General features: G+C 29.9%; 1 protein-coding gene and 1 long non-coding RNA gene across 12 annotated transcripts; one reads left to right on the plus strand and one right to left on the minus strand.

Moving 5' to 3' along the window:
• Positions 1–1413: 1413 nt before the first annotated feature.
• Positions 1414–8210, minus strand: LOC114366885 (short-chain dehydrogenase TIC 32, chloroplastic-like). Of its 3 annotated transcripts, XR_003657067.1 has the most exons (9): positions 7984–8210; positions 7052–7283; positions 6786–6865; positions 6345–6498; positions 5845–5923; positions 3975–4059; positions 3213–3467; positions 2454–2500; positions 1717–1803 (listed from the first exon to the last, which is right to left on the minus strand). XR_003657067.1 is itself a non-coding variant. In XM_028323912.1 (8 exons), exons 1-8 carry the CDS (start codon positions 8087–8089, stop codon positions 1642–1644), a joined length of 948 nt encoding a protein of 315 aa, XP_028179713.1. In that variant the 5' UTR covers positions 8090–8210; the 3' UTR covers positions 1414–1641. The 3 variants fall into 3 exon arrangements, 2 of the variants coding, with proteins under 2 accessions (XP_028179713.1, XP_028179714.1); XM_028323912.1 differs by lacking the exon at positions 3213–3467 and having other exon boundaries at positions 1414–1803; positions 3975–4062; XM_028323913.1 differs by lacking the exon at positions 3213–3467 and having other exon boundaries at positions 1414–1803; positions 7984–8209.
• A 4520-nt stretch (positions 8211–12730) lies between these two features.
• On the plus strand, positions 12731–16452 carry LOC114366933. Of its 9 annotated transcripts, none has more exons than XR_003657082.1 (6): positions 12731–12921; positions 13153–13207; positions 13388–13462; positions 13980–14097; positions 14274–14406; positions 14566–16452. It is a non-coding gene; the product is annotated as an uncharacterized LOC114366933 (long non-coding RNA). The 9 variants fall into 9 exon arrangements; XR_003657085.1 differs by having other exon boundaries at positions 14574–16452; XR_003657084.1 differs by having other exon boundaries at positions 13090–13207; positions 14274–16452.
• Positions 16453–20590: the final 4138 nt, after the last annotated feature.

The following is a 20590-nucleotide window of genomic DNA, read 5'->3' on the forward strand; positions in this document are numbered from 1 at the left end:
GGTTTTAATCTTCATGAAAGATTAAAATCATCAATTTTGTTAAATGCGAGGATTAAAAATAATGTTATTTATAAAAAAAAAAAAACTGAACTCATTTTTTATGGATTATGTACATTTAAGTGTTAACGATGTATCTCAAGCCATGCCAAATAATGTAATCAATACAATTTTCCTTTTCAATGAATTGCGATGTTGAATCACAAACCTTTCATTTTTCATGCGCATATAAAATTTATTGTGTTCCCGCGAGTATTGATAAAATTTATTTTGATTAAAATTAATTTTAAAAGTTAGTAGTAAAAGTTAGTTACGTGGTCTCAATCAATTTCTCATTGTGAAATCACTACGAACTTTTACATAAAATCACATTAATTAATTTTTCAACATGATTATATCAAGATACCAAAATACTACAGGACGTACCAAAAAGGATGATATGAACAACCTTGTTAGTATGAACGAATACGTTCAGCAATAACTAGGCATGGTAATGAAATGGAATCGGTACCCATGGGTATCCTTTCAAATCGGTTCTGATTTTGACGGAGAATACCTGAATTGATCAGGTATGGGTTCAAGGATTACCCGACTTTTTTTAATCGGGGTCGGGGACGAGAATGTCACTATCCGTCCCATATCCATTCTCGTATCTATTAAGATGATGAAATTATTAAAATATTATTAATTACTTGTTAATTTTTTTTTATAATTTTTATATAATTTAAGATTCTTTTCTTAATGATCTTTGTAGACAAATGTGCTGCAAATACAAATAGTTAAAAATAAATGTATAACAATTAATTTTTTTTTAAAATCAGATTTTCAATATAATTTTTTTATAATTTTTTTTTATAAATCTAAATTGGAGATGAAGATATCCGATACCTAACATATAAGAGGATGGGATAACAAATTTTAACCCGCTAGATATGTATGAGTATATATTAGGAAGTTGGGATCGAAGACTTGGAAGACAATATCCATCCCGCTATGTCTAGCAATAACATAAGAGTCAGATCCCATAGCATGCAACATATTACACTATTTATTTAATCCCCAAAAGGGTATATTACAATTAAAGTTGCGCTACTTTTTATTTATTTATAATTATCATTGGAAAAGTTCCGTTACTTTTATGCCACGTGATTCTGCCGGGTAATTATCTTGTGCCAATTTATCTTGATTGTGACTCAAATCGTTAGTTAATTGAAATTGGAGAATAATAGGATACATATACATACAACTATACAAGTTAAATTAGTCGGAAGTTAATTTCCTTATTTAATAGTATAGTTATAGTTTGGTGGTTCTTTCTCTCTCTTGACTGTTATGTCGTGAGATTATTAAATCCTAGTTGGAAGATATTTGTCTGAATTACAACACAAAATCACAAAATAGAAAAAAGTAAAAAACTGTTACAAAAATCACAATCAAATATATATCTTAGGTCATCTAATAGAAGTGCAGTTTATTTAGAGACAAAATCAGATTACAAGTATCTCTAAATTTGTGATTGTAAACTAAGCATATATTCCTCTGTACAAGGGAAAAAGGTAAAGGTCAAGTGAATGTTTAATGGATCATTAATATGTTTGAAAACTTTCACTAGATATTAGTCCCTACTCCTTAGGTAACATAATATCAAAATTTAACCAAATCAGAGCTATACTCCCACAGTTTCCTTGCCACCTCTGGATCGGATGCTTGTGAACTTGCTTCAGCTAAGTTACTATCCGCAAAGTAGCAGCCAGTCAACCCTTTAACTTGTGGATGCAATGCAACATAACATGTGGTTGCTGCTCCCTATGTTGAAAAGAAAGAGGCAAAAGTATATCATGTGTGTATGAGTTATTCTTTTACCATTTTATAGGTACAAAGTATCCATCAACTTATGACTAATCTTAGTCGAAAAACCTAACTGACTACTTAATGATATCTCTTCTCTCAACTATTTTTTTTTTTCTATTTACGTAACTCGATCATGAGACTTTGTTTAAGAGATCTAAACTCAATTCTACCTGAACTAACGTAATATTGGCCAAGTGTGTATAAGTTGATAGATTAATTAAATACTTATAAAATTGAATAGAAGACTGTTAGAAATAAGTTAAAAGAACTTATTTTGATAAGTTTTTATCAATATGCTCATTAAAATAAATTAAGAAGAGCTTATAGGAGTTACAGCCATTATCATTAGTAGCTTATAAGCCCTTCCCTAATTTCCTTGAACTTATATACCAGGAAACTATCCTGGATGAAACTAGACAAACCTCAGCAAAACTTTTCATGCGTAAATTCTTTAACATGGAGAGAGTGATAACAAGATAAAGCTTACCTCATCCACTATATCTCTCCACCTTTATTTATTAATTATTTCAAATAAGTAATCATAGCTGACCTCATCTAGTGAATTAAGGCTTTGTTGTCGTATTTCAAATAAGTAATCACTTTACCTGCTGTATATTTTTCATCGCATATTTACCAAGTATACCAACAAACACTGCATAAGAATTTGAGCAAGCTGTCAATATAACAAGCTAAACAACTACAGGCATATCTTCAGATCCAAAGAAGAAAAAAATGAAACACCATCAAATTGGATATATTCAATATGGAAGGGTGATAAAGAAATCTAATGTAGTGTCAAGAAGTATCATTATATTTTTTTCAAGAAAAAACTGTGTTGCGTGTCATTTCCTTGCATTTTCTCTACTGTTTCAGGCCACCATTTCTATCTCAGTTTGTGATTGATTGGCATAAATACCAATAAAATCCAATTTAGCTATTAAATAAATCTGGAAGCAACAGGGTTAAAGCATAAGGTCCTAGAACTCTCTATATAGAACCAACATACTCACACGTGTGAACACACCTCACAGTTTCTATGCTATTGGTAAGTAGTAACATATAGTTTCAGATGGTAATTTTGATTCAATCTGTGTGTTAGGTTCTAAAATCCTACCGTCTATCAAAATGAGTAGAATATTATTTATTTCCCTTCCTTGGCTTTAAATATATAGAAGTTTTAATTACTATGAGTATGTGACCAATTTCTAAATTAGTACCTTTAAAGGGAAATCCTAGTGCAACAGGTTCCCACTAGGAGAGGTTTATTGAGGGTAAGTGTATACAACTTTACACCTAGCAAGTGGAGGGATCATGTCCTAGATTTGAAACCATGACTTGTATCTCACAAGACAGGAGGAACCTACCTTTACACCGAGTGTCACCCACAAATACTCTTAATGAGGTCCTTGGAATCACCGAATTTTCCACTTTTTTGCCACCATCACATCAAGGCTGAGTAAAGCACCCTAGTGTGCCAACAATCGGGACATTGGCTCTTAGCGACAGTGCACTATAGGGACTTGAGGATTATGGAGTGTCTAAGTCTTTACATTGAGCAGTATGGGATGCTCCATGGAATATTTAAGTGCTTCAGTGCATATCACTCCATTAGTTAAGCCCTGTTAGAGTGTTAGTTATAGCTGTTAGAGAAGTATTTAGTTAGTTGGCTCTCTGATAAGAGTAGCAGTATAAATAGAGATAACAATGAAATTGAAGACCAGACGGTCAGATTCTTAGGAACAATTTTTGTAATTTATTTCCATCTTCTTTAGGAACCCACTGTTCCAAAAAGAGAGTAGAATGTAATAAAGATTTTTTTCTTTCTTTTATTTATTCTATGCTGACATGCTAGGTTCCTAACACTGTCATCTCGGCACAGTTTGTTACCTAAGAACCAAATTAATTGATGCCTGACAAAGGGTAATGATGGATATGGATACCTAATTAGAAATGTTTTATAATCTTTTGACTTAGTTAGAAAGATTTTAACCTACGGGGACAAACTAAAAATCCAAGTAAAACTATAGGGGACCAAAAATGTAACATAACCTGTATAATGTCGTATGTAGTTTTTCATGTACAAATATTTTTTAAAAAAACAAAACACCAAAGAAGAAAGGAATTACCCTCCATTAAACTGTGATAACGAAATAGATTGGTGGCAATTGGTCCCGGGCTAACTGAGTTTGCAGTTATGTTTGTGCCCTCCTCCTGCTACAAGAAAACATCAAGTAGAAATATGACTGTTCTGTTCTATGTTGCTTTAACTTTTTGACAATGAAAATATTCTCAGAAATAGGAAAATTCTTTTTCAAAATAACAGAAACAGATGCAGCTTGTGATTTGTACAAACCTCATAGATGGGCTAAATGTTAGCAGTATTGGAATATGATTCAAGTCTTACCTTAACTAACAAGCTCATGGATATACACCAATAATTTGATATCTGAGTAAACTATCATCCATCACATCTTATTTAGTCTATGATATCTTGACCTATCTACAGAACTAATTCTTATTCAGGGATTTCACATCAGGGCACCAAACTTCTGATTTACCATGTACATCATAATAGATCCCCCCCAAAATCATCCACATGTATTTGAGTTTAGGTTGTGATAAATTTGCAATCATATATACTCTTTTGAGTAGATAATTTATTGCATGGAACAAACAATTCATGGGGCTTAGTGCACACGGCTCCCTCCATTTTGAGATTTGAGGTTTGAGGAGGATTCAATGCATGCAACTGCAAACTTGCTCCTATAAGCACAAAGGCTGCTTCTGTGACTAGAATCCACAGCCACCAGGTCACAAAGTAGCAATCTTATTGTTATGTCAAGTTTCACCCTTCCATCAGTATTCACCACCTAACTGATGTACCACAGTAATCACTAAAAGGCTTTATAGAACGTTCTTGCTAAAAACAGAATGTCTAGAAGAAACATGTTGCCTAACCAAAGAAGGTAAATGGTCTTCTAGCATAAGAAGCATCAGGGAAATCCTCTTAATTTGTTTTTAAAATATAAAAGCTATGTTTGACAAGACACTTTAGTTAGCTTCTAGCTTTTTTTACTAGCTAAAAAATTCATTTGGTTATTCGGTAAACAAATTTTTTTTAGTAGCTTCTTGTGTTTTTTGAAACGCACTTGAAGCAGTATTTTTTGAAACACCAACTTCTAACTTTTTTATATTTTCTTCCGTTTTTATCCTTAACATATTTATCAAATTTCCTGCTTACCCTTTTTAAATAAATCATGATTTTATTTTTTTTTCCAGTCATTTTACACTTTTCAATTACTTTAACAGTTATTTTTACCGAATACTTATAATATAATAAGCTAGGTTTTCAGCTAGTTTTCCGAACATAGCCAAAAACAAAGTCCAGATCAACAAGATCATCACTACTTTTCAAGGTCCAAACAACCTGACAAAAAGCTCATAACATAAAATTCGTCTCCCTATATATCACAATACAGTTTACAGATGCTGTCTAAACAAAATAACAAGTTTTAGTGTGCCAGAAATAACCCTTTCAAGCTGAACTCAACCTTCTCATCATAAGTATCCTCATTACCCTCAAAATCACCACAATCCTAGCATACTGTAAGAGATATTACGATAACGACACTTTCCACATAAAAGTGGCACTCTTATTTCTTGTCATTATCAGAGTGATATGAAATAAGAATTTCAATTTTCCAAAGGTTACTCTTTTATCAACAAACAACACCCTCAGGAAAATATCTTACAAACCCCAACTCCAGTTGATCCACTCACAACAATTTGTTTTACATAAACAAATAGCATCTCACAAACTGTTGGTGTCAGTAGACCACCTCCACAACCATTTTCCTGATAAGCTGGATTAGTCCCCTGTTTCCCTGTTCTCATGTTTCCTTTATTTTGCAGGGGTAAATAAAACAGAACAACACATACAGAAACAGACTACTAGCAGGTATAACATATACTCAGTAACCTCAAATAAGTCATCACCTTTAGCCGTCTTGCGAGCTCATTGGTATGCAACACATTAGCAAGCTTTGACTGCCCATATGCAGACAAACTGTTATACCTGTTCATTTATAAGAAAATGAAAATATCAATCACTTAATGCTTGGATGGAGGGGTTTGGAGGGAAAGGGGATGAAAGGTTAGTTTTTTAATTCAACTTAACTTATTTAACTTAATATTTTATTACTTGAACATTTTTAAAATAGAAAGAATAAAATGAGATATTACTGTGTAACCTTCTGATCATCCTTTATTCATTTCCACAAACTTTTTTTAATTCCTTACATTTAAAATTGAAAAATTAAACCCTCCCTTCCCTTTCCCTCCAAACCTCTCCATCCCAACATATTTTAGTTTCAGAAACAATTTGTAATTACCAATGAAAAGGGGGGGAGCTGAGGGGAATTCATAAAGTTAAAAACTGTTGACAGTAAATATATAGTTGACTGTACTAAATTTTATACCATTGAGCATATTGTTACCCTGATTTATCATTGATTTTATCAAATCTAATCCCTTCAGGATATGATAATTTATGACGTCTTGATGAGACATTTACAACCCTTCCCTCCTTCCTCTGTTCAATAGCAGTCCGTTTCATTGTTTCAAGCAATAAGTTTGTCAAAAGGAAATGACCTGCAAGAAGAGACCCTTATATCTCAAATTCCCTTATAAAAGCAATAATGTAAAATTGTTCTTGTATGCAACTCAATGATTATAAATAAACAATTCCAATTATGATTTACCAAAAAAAAAAAAATACAAAACAAAAGAATTGAAATTGATAGAATTTAAAAATTCATAAATTTCAAAGTATCAAATGGAGATATGGAAGTATCCTCAGTATCTTTTTACACAACACGATCTATCAAATCTGTGCATGAGTCTGTATTGTCTTTGGACGGTTTAAGATAAAATCTCACCTATGTGGTTTGTTGCAAACTGTAATTCTATTTTGTCTTTTGAAAGCTTGAATGGTGTTGCCATGATTCCTGCATTATTACTTTGAACCAAAAAAGAAACAAATAATTTTCAGTGCAAACAACAGCATATGTTGAAATTCACAATCTAGCATGCGTCAAGTGAAAAAGCAGTTTGGTGAATGATTAATGTCACAGAGAACACCAAAAATTCCATTTACTAAGTACATATTACACGAGCAAGAAGAGAAGTATCTGCAGTAACATACACAAGTATATTCAGAGGAAGACCGCGAGAATTGAATTGCGATGCAAATGTCCTCACTGATTCCATTGAACTTAGGTCCAGCTCCATCATGTCAATTTTTGCAATCGGGTTATATCTTAATATTGTTTCCTTGATCTCCCCACCAGCTGTCATATTTCTGATCCCCATGACAACATGGACACCACGCAATGCAAGTGCACGTGCAGTTTCAACACCAATACCACTTGTTGCCCCTGCAGCAGCATGCACCACACAATGAAGATAAGTCATTTGCACCAAAAACACAGAAAAAGACAAGCATTACCAGAATCAAATTGAGCACTGTGATGAATTAATTCCACCAACATATATCCCCCAAATCTACAACAACATACTTGACATACATACCTAAGTATATTCTAGCCAACAAGCAACCATAACAATAGCAATCGATAGAAATACATTAACTTTTTCCTCCTCCACAACCACAATTGCAGCTGCAACATCAAGGTCTCCGAGGTCCAGTCACAACTACAATTGTGGCTGCAGTAGCTGCATTTGTGCACAATTTTTCACAATATCAAGGATTGCAATAAAACTACATCCGCAACTGCAATTTAAAACCTCATTGCCAAATGCATAAAGCACTAGCACTCATTAAAATAAAAGCAAAACAATGCATGCATGTCTCAAAGGTAAGTGTGAAGTCTTGAGCAATAATCATCAAGAAAGAATAAAAAAAAGACATAGCATTTCATATTCCTCTTCAATGTACTCATTCCTACAAAAACAAAATTCTCAAACTAAGGTTTGAAATATATACCCTTTCAAATAAAGTTAACATTTTTAACATGAAGGGGAATTTCCCATCTCATAAGAACAAGAAACCAATCATGAGTAAATTAAGGAAGAACAGAACAAATCAAGGAAACCCATTTTCCATCAAAAGTTAACCTGTAACAATGGCAGTGAGGTCAGAGCCATCAATTCCCTGAGTAACTTCCTCAGCAGTAGAGGAAGCTGAGAATCCAGAAGGCCCTTTTCTTCCCAACCACCACATTTTTTTTTCTCTTATCTTTGTCCAAAGTAAAGCTCACACATCGGAATTGGGTGTGAGTATCACATTATTCTCACTTTAAAATCCTGCTTTGCAAAATCGCGTTCATTTTGATTTGTTGATGTTAATTTGTTTTGAAGCATTACTAATCTGTTGATGGTAATAAAGAAGAAAGTAAATAATGTTGAATAATTCTAAATTTTCCATCTTTCTTAAGGGACTTTTACCAAGTAAATTTTTTCCTATTTTTTTATTTGGGTGTTAATTTTAAATTATTACTAAAAATAGAATAAAGCGTAACACTTGACTTCTAAGTTAGAAGTAATAATATGTTAAGATTTTTTATTTTTTACTTTTTAACTAAAATCGTTAAAAATTTAACGACTTCAATTTAATTTTTTATTTATTTACAACTTTAAAGTCCTATAATATATTTTTTTTAACTTATAACTTTGAAGTTAGTAAATTTATTTATTTAGTTATTTTTTAACTTACAACTTTGAAGCTGTAAGTTGTTTTTATTAAGTTTTAGGATATTTTTATTTATTTGTATTTTCTTTTCGTTTGATTTCAAATTTTTTTAAAAAATTATAAATAATTTTATTTATTTAATTATCAAATAAATATTTTTAATCTTTCTTATTACTAGTTTTATTTAATATCTCGTATATATTTTTCATAAGATTTTATTTAGTATGTTATATATTTTTTAATATTATTTTATTTAAAATATTTTATATATTTTTTAACATTGTTTTATTTAATATATTTAAAATTTAGATAATTTTTTTAATATTGTTATTGAATTTGATTTGTGTTGTAAATGAAATAAAAAAAACTAACATAATGATATTTAATATATTTTTTGAATATTTGTTTTATTTTAAATACCTAAATTTTAAAAAACTAAAGTTTTAAAATAAATATTAAAATATTTTGTTAAGAATATTAACTTATAATTTATGAAATAATATTATTTATTTTGTATAAATAAATTTACTATTAACAACATCTAATAATTTAATAATAAAAATAGTTGTTAAATTAAAAATAACATAATACATTAATATAAAATAATCAATACACATTAAAAGAAACATAAAAAGTAAAAATCATATTAGTTAGTCTATTTGTTTGTATAAACAATTATTATCATTATGTTAAAAAAAATGTAATTTTCATTTAAATATCTTGAATTTTTAAATTTACTTGTTTTAAAATTTTAATTTTTAAAATTTAAGAATTTTTTATTAAATTATTTTATATTGAATATACAAAATATATTAAATAAAAAATTATTCAAAAATTATACAAAATATTTTTTAAAAAATATATAACATTAAATAAAACCATAAAAAAATATACACAAGATATTAAATAAAAATAATAACAAGTAAAATTTAAAATATTTATTTAATAACTAAATAATTAAAATTATTTACAATTTTTAAAATAATTGAAAGCAAAAAGAGGAAAATACAAATAAATAAAAAATCCTAAAAATAACTTAACTTATCATTTTGAAGTTGTAAGTTAAAAAAAAATAAAAAGTAAAAAAAAACTTACGACTTTAAAGTTGTAAGTTAAAAAAAATAAAAATTATAGATTCTATAGTTGTAAATAAAAAAAAATAAACTAAAGTCGTAAATTTATTATAACTTCAACTAAAAAAATAAAAAGAAATTATAATAAATATTACATGTTACGATTTTTAACTCATATGTGGTAACATTTGTCACGACTTACTCCAATTTCGATAATAATTTAAAATCGACTATCAAATGAAAAGATCCGGAAAAAAATCACTCCTTTTGATAAAGTTTCCCTTTCTTAAGTATTGAAAATTCTTTATATTTCCAAAATATTAAATTTATTTCCTTTTATATTTAATTTTTTGTTAAAAATTAAAATAATGGTAACAATAAGAAACACTAACATTACTCAAATGAGATTTTATTTAATTAAAGAGTACATATTGTTTGATGTATAGGTAGGTAGAACCGAATATAATTATTAATAGTTAGAGAAATATTAGCAATACAAAATTTTAATATGTTCTTGAGGCATCTCTTTTATTAGATAGAATTTATTTAAATCTTTTGAAATATGCGAGGTTCATTTTTAATTTAGTACGACTCATGCAAATTTTAATTAACAAAAAAATGTGTTAAAAAGAGAGTATTAATAATTTTTTACGTAATAAATTAAGAGAGTATCAAATAGGTTGCTAAATTGATGTTATTAATAGTTTTTTACAATATATTGTAAACAATCTAAGTTCCATAGGCTATTGAGTTATTCATTTTTTCTTTTGTGAATAAAATGACGGATCTATAAATTTTAAATTATAGGAGGAAATACTAATGAATATAACTTAATATTTTAATTTTTATATTATATATGATAATTTTTTATTCTATATAATTAAATTTTAAATAAAAAATATTTTTTAATATTTAAATATAGTATAATTAAAATTCACAACAAATATAAATATATAAAGAATATTTTGAATTTATAATGGATAATTTAAATTTTGATATCAAATTATTTTTAGCTATTGATAATTTCTTAAATAAAAGCTCAAAATTAAACTTATAAATAGAATAAAAGAGAGTAAATTAAAAGAGTTAGACATGTAAAAAAAATATTGGTAAAGATAAAAGAAGTATAGTTTGAAATGGTTGAAATATTTTTTTTTGTTAAAAACAAGATAAAATATATTGAATATATCTAATTAAGAGAGAAAAAATAATAAAAGTAGAAATATATTTATGAGGGAAATACTTATGTAATAAATTATATTTTCACTACATTTGAAATTATATAAAAAATTTATAATTATATATACACGTTATATTTATAATTGGTAAAATTTTAGTGGAGGCAATTGCCCCTACACTGCAATACGTGGATCCGGCGTTGCATGAAGATGAAGATTACAATTTATAACCCAATTGTTGCTCATGATTATCCTACAAATGTGATCATCTACATTAAGGTAATTAAAATTTTAAAAAATAAATAACATAAAAATTTCTAAATTTTAAGTCTAACTTCAAAGCAACTTAATTTTAGGAAATTGCTATATGCACTTCCCCTAACTGCTAGTGCACACTCCTTTTTTTCATATTTCTCTCTAGAATACCTATTTCCGTGCAAAATGGCAAATGAGAAAAGTGTGTGTGGTGACGACGAGGTTGTAAACTTCGACAGTGATTCAATATACAACATCTCCATGTAAAACTCCTTTAAGAAGAGTATGTGTGTACACTTCACGATTTCCTTCAAAGTAGATGAAGTTAAGGGTGACTTCTTAAAGGAACACACAATGGGTAGCATAGTGAGGGGGACAACATTGATGGTGTTATGAGGGTGGCGATTTTGGGGAGTTTGGAGAAGAGGATGCAAAGGGACTATATAGATGATGTGATAAAGCCACCCACAAAGAATAGGTTTGTGTTGGGCCAGGAGGTACGTACGGTTTCAAGAATTAGAGGGTTCTTGCATGTATTCGGAGGTAGAGGGGTTTTGGCAACAGGGGAGTGGAATTTTAGAGGATGGTTATGGCTTTAGAAGGGGAAGAATGAAGTGGATGATAGTTACGTTAGCATTGGTTGTGTGAACCAAATGCCTTTTGCTTGTACTCCTTCATAAACAGTGTTTTGCTTGCACTCCCTAGCAATGCTCCCAAAAATTTAGTTTCTGAAAGAGTTAAATATATTCCAAAAATCAAGTTACAAAGAGTTACTCATTCTCCACTTTAGCCAAAAAGGATAGTTTGAAAAAAAGAAAAGAAAAAGGGAGTTCAATTAGCGAGCAATTAGGGGAAGTGATTGTAACAATTGCCTCATCATTGTCATTGGGTCCATTTAGAACCTTGAACATATATATTGTGTCTTTTTTCTTTTGTCTAGATCACATGTATCCTTCACCAATAATTCTCTGTAAATCGGATAGGATCGTTATCAATGACAAAACTCTTACTTTAAATATTGTTTCTTTAGTTGGCACCTGAGATTAATTGAGAGGAAAAGTAAAACAATTAGAGAGGGCTGACAATTGTCTAATCATTGTCATTGGGTCCATTTAGAATCTTAAACATACATAGTGTTTTTTTCCGTCTGGATCGCATATATCCTTCATCCGAAGTAATTCTATTTTAAATCGGGTAAGATCATTATGAGTGACAAAACTCTTCCTCTAAAAATTAATTTTAGATGTTATTTCCTTAGTTGACCCTTGAGATTAATTGAAAGGAAAAGGAAAAGTGAAACAATTAGGGGGCTGCCTTGCAAAAGGATTAGAAACACAAATTATGCTTTTATAATTTGTGATTGCATCGAATATATATTGGCTCTTACAAGTAATGTGACTTATAGTTTCCCATACTATCTGCGCATAGCTACAATGCCTCATGCAATTAATATGTTGGACTTATTGTGGGGTGCAATTAATGGCATGGGAACATGGCTTGTTTCACATATGAGTTCAAAAAGATTCAACAAATGCATTAATTGGACTTAATCTACTTTTATTATAAGCAAATAATAGGCGGTTCATTTTATAAAATTGGACAACATAAAAAATTGACATTTGGTATAAAACAGGGGTGTTTATGATATTTTCATAACCCCTGTTTATTTTGCTTCCGCATTTGAGAGTGGTGTTGCTGCTCTTAGGACCGTATCCATCTCCTCGACCCTTCTAGAACCCCTCTCTACACACTTCCTCATTTCTCTACTAATCCCACCCCAAACGGCACTGTTTCACCTCTTGCTCGCTGCACCGCCAGAGCCACCACTTCTCTTCTTCGCCAATCACGTTCCAACGAGGTCGTCCCACTCTTTCATCTTTCTCTTTCTCTTTCTCAATCTTCTCCTCTCTTTTTCCATTTTTTCCCCTTATCTTTCTCTTTCTTCCTTCATTTCACTTTTTAATTGGGTATTTTCTCGAACAGTTTTCGTTCAAGCTTTAGATTTTGATTGTTTTGATTTTTTCAGTGGAAATAGGCAAACACAAGATGTACCTATTCTTAAGGATTGTTCAATTTGCATTCCTTGTAGGTAGTTTTGGATGCTTATTGGACCCAATGGGTGTGGAAAATCTACCCTCTTGAAGGTATTTTGCACGATTTTGGTCATCTTTTTGCTGTTTTTTTTTCAATGTGTGTTTTTTTTTATGTTCACGGTCAATTTTATTTTGTATTCAAATTGCATCACCTTTTTGTTGTTTTTTGTTCGCTGTGTTTTTTATTATGTTCACTATTAGTTTTATTTTGTATTTAAATTGCATCACTAGAAGAAGATAAGAAAGCTTTTGGAATGACTCACAGTCAAAAGAGGCAACATTGCTTGAAGCAGAGAATATTTCATGGTAAATCTGAAGTGGATTTCATTGTCTCTTTTTTTTTTATGGTAAACCCGATTTGATATGGCAACTTCATTCCTTTTTGTCATTTTTACAGTTTTATTTGTGATGTTTCCTTGCACTCTGAAATTTTAGAAGAGTTTCTTCTAGTTTTTTTAGTGTTCTATTTTTATTTTTTTGAGATTTTGCATTCTTTTATACTCACTTACGGTATTGTTAGGCTTTCAGATTCTGGCAAGGATAGGATTCTGGCTTCAATATTCACAAAATTGATTCTTACTCAATTTTTGCTGCTTAAGATTCTGCAATTCTTTATTCTCACTCTTGTAAAATCAATATCCTATTCTTCACTTTTGTAAAATGAGTGGGTTGGTTAAGGGAATGATGAATTTTGATTTTTAGAATCAGAATGTTGATTAGTATATGCCCAGGGTAAGGATGTAAGGAATGGAAAGTATAATTGGGCATTTTCTCGAACAGTTTTCGTTCAAGCTTTAGATTTTTATTGTTTTGATTTTTTCAGTGGAAATAGACAAACACATGATGTACCGGTTCTTAAGGATTGTTCGATTTGCATTCCTTGCGGGTAGTTTTGGATGCTTATTGGACCCAATGGGTGTGGAAAATCTACTCTCTTGAAGGTATTTTGCATGATTTTGGTCATCTTTTTGCTATTTTTTTTTCATTGTGTTTTTTTTATGTTCATTGTTAGCTTTATTTTGTATTCAAATTGCATCACCTTTTTGCTGTTTTTTTTCGTTGTGTTTTTTTTTATGTTCACTATTAGTTTTGTTTTGTATTCAAATTGCATCACTAGAAGAAGATAAGAAAGCTTTTGGAATGACTCACATTCAAAAGAGGCAACATTGCTTGAAGCAAAGAAGATTTCATTGTAAATCTGAAGTGAATTTCATTGTCTTTTTTTTTAATGGTAAACCCGATATGATATGGTAAGTTCATTCCCTTTTGTCATTTTTATGGTTTTATTTGTGATGTTTCCTTGCACTTTGAAATTTCAAGAAGAAGAGTTTCTTCTATTTTTTTATTGTTCTATTTTTTTTTTTTTTTGAGATTTTGCATTCTTTTGTTCTCACTTTGGGTATTGTTAGGTTTTCAGATTCTGACAAGGATAGGATTCTGGCTTCAATATTCACAAAATTGATTCTTACTCAATTTTTGCTGCTCAAGATTTTGCATTTTTTTATTCTTACTTTTGTAAAATCAATAGCTTATTCTTCACTTTTGTAAAATGAGTGGGTTGGTTAAGGGAATGATGGATTTTGATTTTTAGAATCAAAATTTTGATTAGTATATGCCCGAGGTAAGGATGTAAGGAATGGAAAATATAGTTGGACATTTTCTCGAACAGATTACGTTCAAGCTTTAGATTTTGATTGTTTTGATTTTTCAGTGGAAATAGACAAACACAGGATGTACTGGTTCTTAAGGATTGTTCAATTTGCATTCCTTGCGGGTAGTTTTGGATGCTTATTGGACCCAATGGGTGTGAAAAATATATCCTCTTGAAGGTATTTTGCACGGTTTTGGTCATCTTTTTGCTATTTTTTTCACTGTGCTTTTTTTATGTTAACTATTAGTTTTATTTTGTATTCAAATTGCATCACCTTTTTGCTGATTTTTTTTTCGCTGTGTTTTTTTATTTCACTATTAGTTTTATTTTGTATTCAAATTGCATCACTAGTAGAAGATAAGATTATGGCTTAATATTCACAAAATTAATTCTTGCTCAATTTTTCTGCTCAAGATTCTGCATTTTTTTATTCTCACTTTTGTAAAATCAATAGTCTATTCTTCACTTTTGTAAATTGAGTGGATTGGTTAAAGGAATGATGAATTTTGATTTTTAGAATCAGAATTTTGATTAATATATGCCCGGGGTATGGATATAAGGAATGGAAAGTATAGTAGATAGTATATAAATTGTTTTTTTTTTAAATTCTGGTAGGGTAGGCGAGTAGTAGTGTAGAGGATGTATTTCTTTATAGTACCAATGTTGATGAATATCTACATCCTCTAAATAATAATTTTTTCATTCCGGGTGATATTCATTATATTGTGGACACCATTTTGATAAATTGTCCTTCTTTATCCTTGCATTTTGATATGGTAAGTTCATTCCTTTTTGTCTCTTTGACGGTTTTATCTTTGATGTATTTATTTTATCCATTTGTGAATGTTTCCTTGCACTTTGAAATTTCAGAAGAACGTGAATCTTCTTTCTCTTGAGGATAAGCGGTTTAAAATGCTTTTTGTTTCCCTATCTATATAAGTGGTTTAAAGATTCATTTTTTTATTAATCCTAACTTGCAAGTTCTATTAAGGCATCACTGGTCTCCATAACAAAGTAAGTCAATCTTTTTCTTTCCTCTTGGCTGGTGAGTTTGTTCTTTTCTTTTTCTATCTTATTGGTATTCTATTCCCCTCCCCCCCCCCCTCCCTTTAACCCTCATTTGATCCATTCTTGACCGCTAACAATGAAGAACTTATAAGCCAAAAGGATAATTTATCATCAAGATTGAGAATTAAGGTGGCAAGGATAGTATTCTCGCTTCAATATTCACAAAATTGAAGTTACTGTAGCTCTTATATAAATGATTGGAATGTATTTGACACAGAAGCCATTGATTCTCACTTAATTTTTGCTGCTCAAGATTCTACATTTTTTATTCTCACTTTTGTAAAATCAACAGCCTATTCTTCGCTTATAGTAATAGTAGATTATATTATTGGTTGGTAAAATGAGTGGGTTGTATAATGTAGCATATGTTGCTTAAGGGAATGATGGATTTTGATTTTTAAAATCAGAATTTTGATTAGGATATAAATTGTTTTTTATTTTATTTTGAACAGGATAGGCGAGTAGTAGTATAGAGGATGTATTACTTTATAGGACTAGATGTATATCTACATCCTCTAAATAATAATTTTTTCATTCCTGGTGATATTTATTATATTGTGGACACTATTTTGATAAATTGTCCTTCTTTATCCTTGGAGGGGATGATATTTCTTTATATTGTGGTAAACAACCTTTGCTAAGTTGATTCTAACTTACTAACTACTATGTAATTTTAATTTTTAGAGTTATTTGCTACTAGCTAGGGGATTTATTAGGGAACAATTAAACATGAACATGTCATTTGAACTTTATGCTCAGAATTGAAATATTTTGGTTGTTTTCTCAATAGAAGCATGATCTGAAATGTGATTCTTATTTTAACTTTATGAAATGAACACTAAGATCTGATTATACTACAAATTACATATAATCTTATAGAATTATTTACTTTGAGAGGTTACTTCTCTTCATTCCTATCTTTAAACACATGAGTAACCAACAAGTTGATTGGAAATGGATAGAAATGCAAGTATTTTAAAGCAAAATACATTACTTTTGATTTAAAATATGTCAAATTCCTATACATACCCCAATATTTCCCTTACTCTTGTCCCTTGCTTTTCATACACTCTTCTCCCTCTCTTTTTATGAGTTTCAAATTTTATGTTTGAGCATTTTTCTGGAGTTTCATCTCATTCTTTCCTTAGACATTTCGAAAAAAACTGTCCTTTTTAACTCTTTCATCTCATTTTTGATTTAGTTATTCCTCTTCTTTCTCAAATCTCTCGATATTGAACAATGTAGTGGCCCATGAATGTACAGAAGGATGAAAATGTTTAATTATCATGTATTCCTTTTGGTAGGATGAAGGAGTAGACATAAATATGTTTCCTTGTGACATGTATATAGTTATGAAAAAAAGCACTAGCAAAATAACAATACTTGAAAGACAAAAAAAAGCTTTGTGCATCTATACTTTTTGTCCTGTCATGTAATATACGGCTAATTAACCTCATCTATGCGTGGTGCTATTTTCATGCTTATTCAGGAAGTAATTCTCAATGTAATATCTTCATATGATATCATTGTCACTGATATTTAAAATTATAACTTATTTACTGTTATCCAAAACATATTTATCATATGTTATGTAAATAGTTTGTTGAGATCTTCTAGTACCAAAAGACCTATTAATATCACGGGATGATCTTCTTAAATATAATAATAGATATAACAGTTTTAGTAGTATAAATTTTTTATATAAAAGTTAATCGATCATAAATTTTTTCCAATATAACTTATAAAATAATTATTATAAAAAATAATAAATTTATTATATATGATAATTTTGTGATTAAATAATAATATAATTTGTGCACTTATTATTCATTTATTAAATTATAGTGGGAGATGGTTAAATTAACAAATTTTATAAGTCATTTTCATTCATTTTAAAAAGAGTATATAAATATATAAAAGAATATAATTTGCTAAGACCTTTTAATACTATGAGACTTTCTAATACCACGAGTTAGCCTCCTTATGCAAACCCCGGAGATGAAATATAATTAGTAGTATAAGAAATTTTATGAGAGTTAATTCAAAAGTTTGATTTTTGTAAAAAAATTTGTATCATTAATCAATCATATTTTTTTTTAGTATAACTTATCAAACAATTATTATAAAAAATAATAAATTTATCATATGATAATTTTGTAATTAAATAACAGTATAATTTGCACACATCTTATTCATTTATTAAATTATAGTTGGAGAGGATAAAATTATCAAAGTTTATAAGTCATTTTCATTTATTTTTTACTAAATAAATTATTGGTCCAGTTATATGTCTTCAACTATCTTATATTGTTGACAAATTACTTAAACATGGATAAAATGAGAATTTTGAAAGAGAATAGTAGAAAAGATATGTCGGACCGTACCAACGTATGCACTTTTATTCGAAAAAAATTGTTTTGAAAAAAAATAAAAATGATTTTTTATACTAAATAAAAAAATAGTAAAGCGAAGCAGAGTAACAGAGTATGGACAATGACTAGTTGTTGATAATTATGATGCACAACATCCTTCCTTTCAAATTGTTAGAGCGACCATCTAATTAATGATGTTGCGGATTCATTTGCAAGGCAAATTGACCGCGGGTTCCTTTTAGAAACTTATTCTCAAAAAGGGTTTGTTTCGAAACTTTTTTTGAAAGAGGTCAGTTTTTGGAGGGATTTCGCCAGTGGAGTTGGCGAGTTGGACACGTGGCAGCAGCTGGGGAAACTCGCTAGCGGAGATGGCGAGACACGGTCCACGTGGCGGGTTCCGTAATTCGTAATTGCGAAATGCTTTTTTTACGGAACTTTTTTTTAACTTGAAACGGGTATAACTTTTGATAGGAATGTCCGTTTGAGGCCCATAATATGTCAAAATGTTCGAAATTGAATGAGGAATCTCTTGGAAATATTATGGACATCAAACGGACATTCCTATTAAAAGTTATACCCGTTTCAAGTTAAAAAAAAAATTCCGTAAAAAAAGCATTTCGACATTACGAATGGTGAAACCCGCCACGTGGACCGTGTCTCGCCATCTCCACTGGCGAGTTCCCCCAGCTATTGCCACGTGTCCAACTCATCAACTCCACTGGCGAAATGCCTCCAAAAATTGACCCCCTCCGAAAAAAGTTTCGAAACAGACTCCTTTTAAGAATAAGTTTCTAAAAGGAACATGCTTTGGTCAATTTGCCGCATTGGCAAAGTATAGACTATCTATGAAGCAATGAATTTTCTTATTTTTTATTGAGGCACCGTTGGCTATATTTCAGCTGGTGTAGGATTTAGTGTTTTTTTTTTCATGTTTTGGGCATTAGCCCCTTTGAATCAGACAAAAAAATATAAGTGTGTATTAAAAAGATATATAAAGTCCAATATTGCTTGATAGAAAAAAGTCCGATATCAATATATAGGAGCCTTGGACGGCAAGATATCATATACAAACCAGCTTATACCAATCCATATTTTCACGAAGTTAATAAGGATTAGATTTTTTATATATAAATATTAATTATTAATTTATTAATTTTTTTTATTAAAGGATAAATTTAAATCTACTATCTATTTCTCTTTTCCTTTATCTTTTACTACTTAGTCAATCATATATCTTTATTTAAGGATCAACTTATCTCTCGTTTAAACATGACAACAGAGTGGGATAAGGACTAGTATGGTTTCTCTAGTTCGCGACCCTGACTCTCCAACATATTCCCGTACCTGTGTCCTTCGAACAGGTTAAAATTTGTTATTCCATCCTCATACATGTTGGGTATCAGGTATCCCCGCCCCGTCCTCGGTTTAGATTTGTAAAATTTTTTTTGTAAAAAAATTATATTGAAAATCTGATTTAAAAAAAAATGATTGTTACACATTTATTTTTAACTATTTGTATTTACAACTCATTTGTCTACAAAAATCATCAAGAAAAAATATTAAATTATGTAAAAATTATAAAAAAAAATTATCAAGTAATTAATAAAATTTTAATAATTTTATCATGAAGGCAGGTACGGGAATGGATACGGGGTAGGTAGTGACATCCCCGTCTCCGACCCCGATTAAAAAAGTTTGATAATCCCCAGACTTGTACCCGGTCAACTTGGATATTTCTCGTCAAAATCAAGACGGATTTGGACGGATACCCATGGTTTTGGGTTTCATTGTCATACCTACTCTGGTCTCTCCTAATTTTTTTTATTTCGCAAATTGTCGCTTTGCCATGCTTGTGAAATAATTAGGAAATGAAAAAGAATTATTTTGGTGAAAAATCTTGGTGGTACTCAATGATTAGATGTAACCTTGAGTTCGTAGGGTAAATGATAATAAATCTCTTGTATTCTTTATTCTTTTCCTCACCCTCCTAACATGGGATTGAATTGAGAAGTTCTTTAAAAAAAAAGTTTATTTTTAAAAGCTGCTTTTATTATATATCGTTTAGGTGTTTAGATGAAATTGTCTCAAGAAATTATTTTATTGAGGAAGTTTGGAAATGGATTCATTACCAAAATTACTTATATACTACTTAAAAAAAATACAATTGACCCCATTTTTTGTGCTTTCTGTCTTTCTTTTTATTAACATGTTCTTTTTAAGAACTATAATTTAGCATATAATTGTCTACAGCTATATTTAATGCTTCAAATTTTGCATGGTCATAAATATGTAATTTTCATGTTTTTACACACTCACACACACACACACACACACACACACACA

Source organism: Glycine soja, chromosome 9 (assembly GCF_004193775.1).
Source record: "Glycine soja cultivar W05 chromosome 9, ASM419377v2, whole genome shotgun sequence".
NCBI classification, from domain to species: domain Eukaryota; kingdom Viridiplantae; phylum Streptophyta; class Magnoliopsida; order Fabales; family Fabaceae; genus Glycine; species Glycine soja.

Coding starts and splice junctions, on each gene's coding strand:
- LOC114366885 (XM_028323912.1), bottom strand. CDS start 8,089: ATGTGGTGGTTGGGAAGAAAAGGGCCTTCTGGATTCTCAGCTTCCTCT. Junction 7,284..7,983: donor CCTCACTGCCATTGTTACAG/GTTAACTTTTGA, acceptor ATGCTGCTGCAG/GGGCAACAAGTGGTATTGGT. Junction 6,499..6,785: donor GTTTGCAACAAACCACATAG/GTGAGATTTTAT, acceptor CTCTTCTTGCAG/GTCATTTCCTTTTGACAAAC.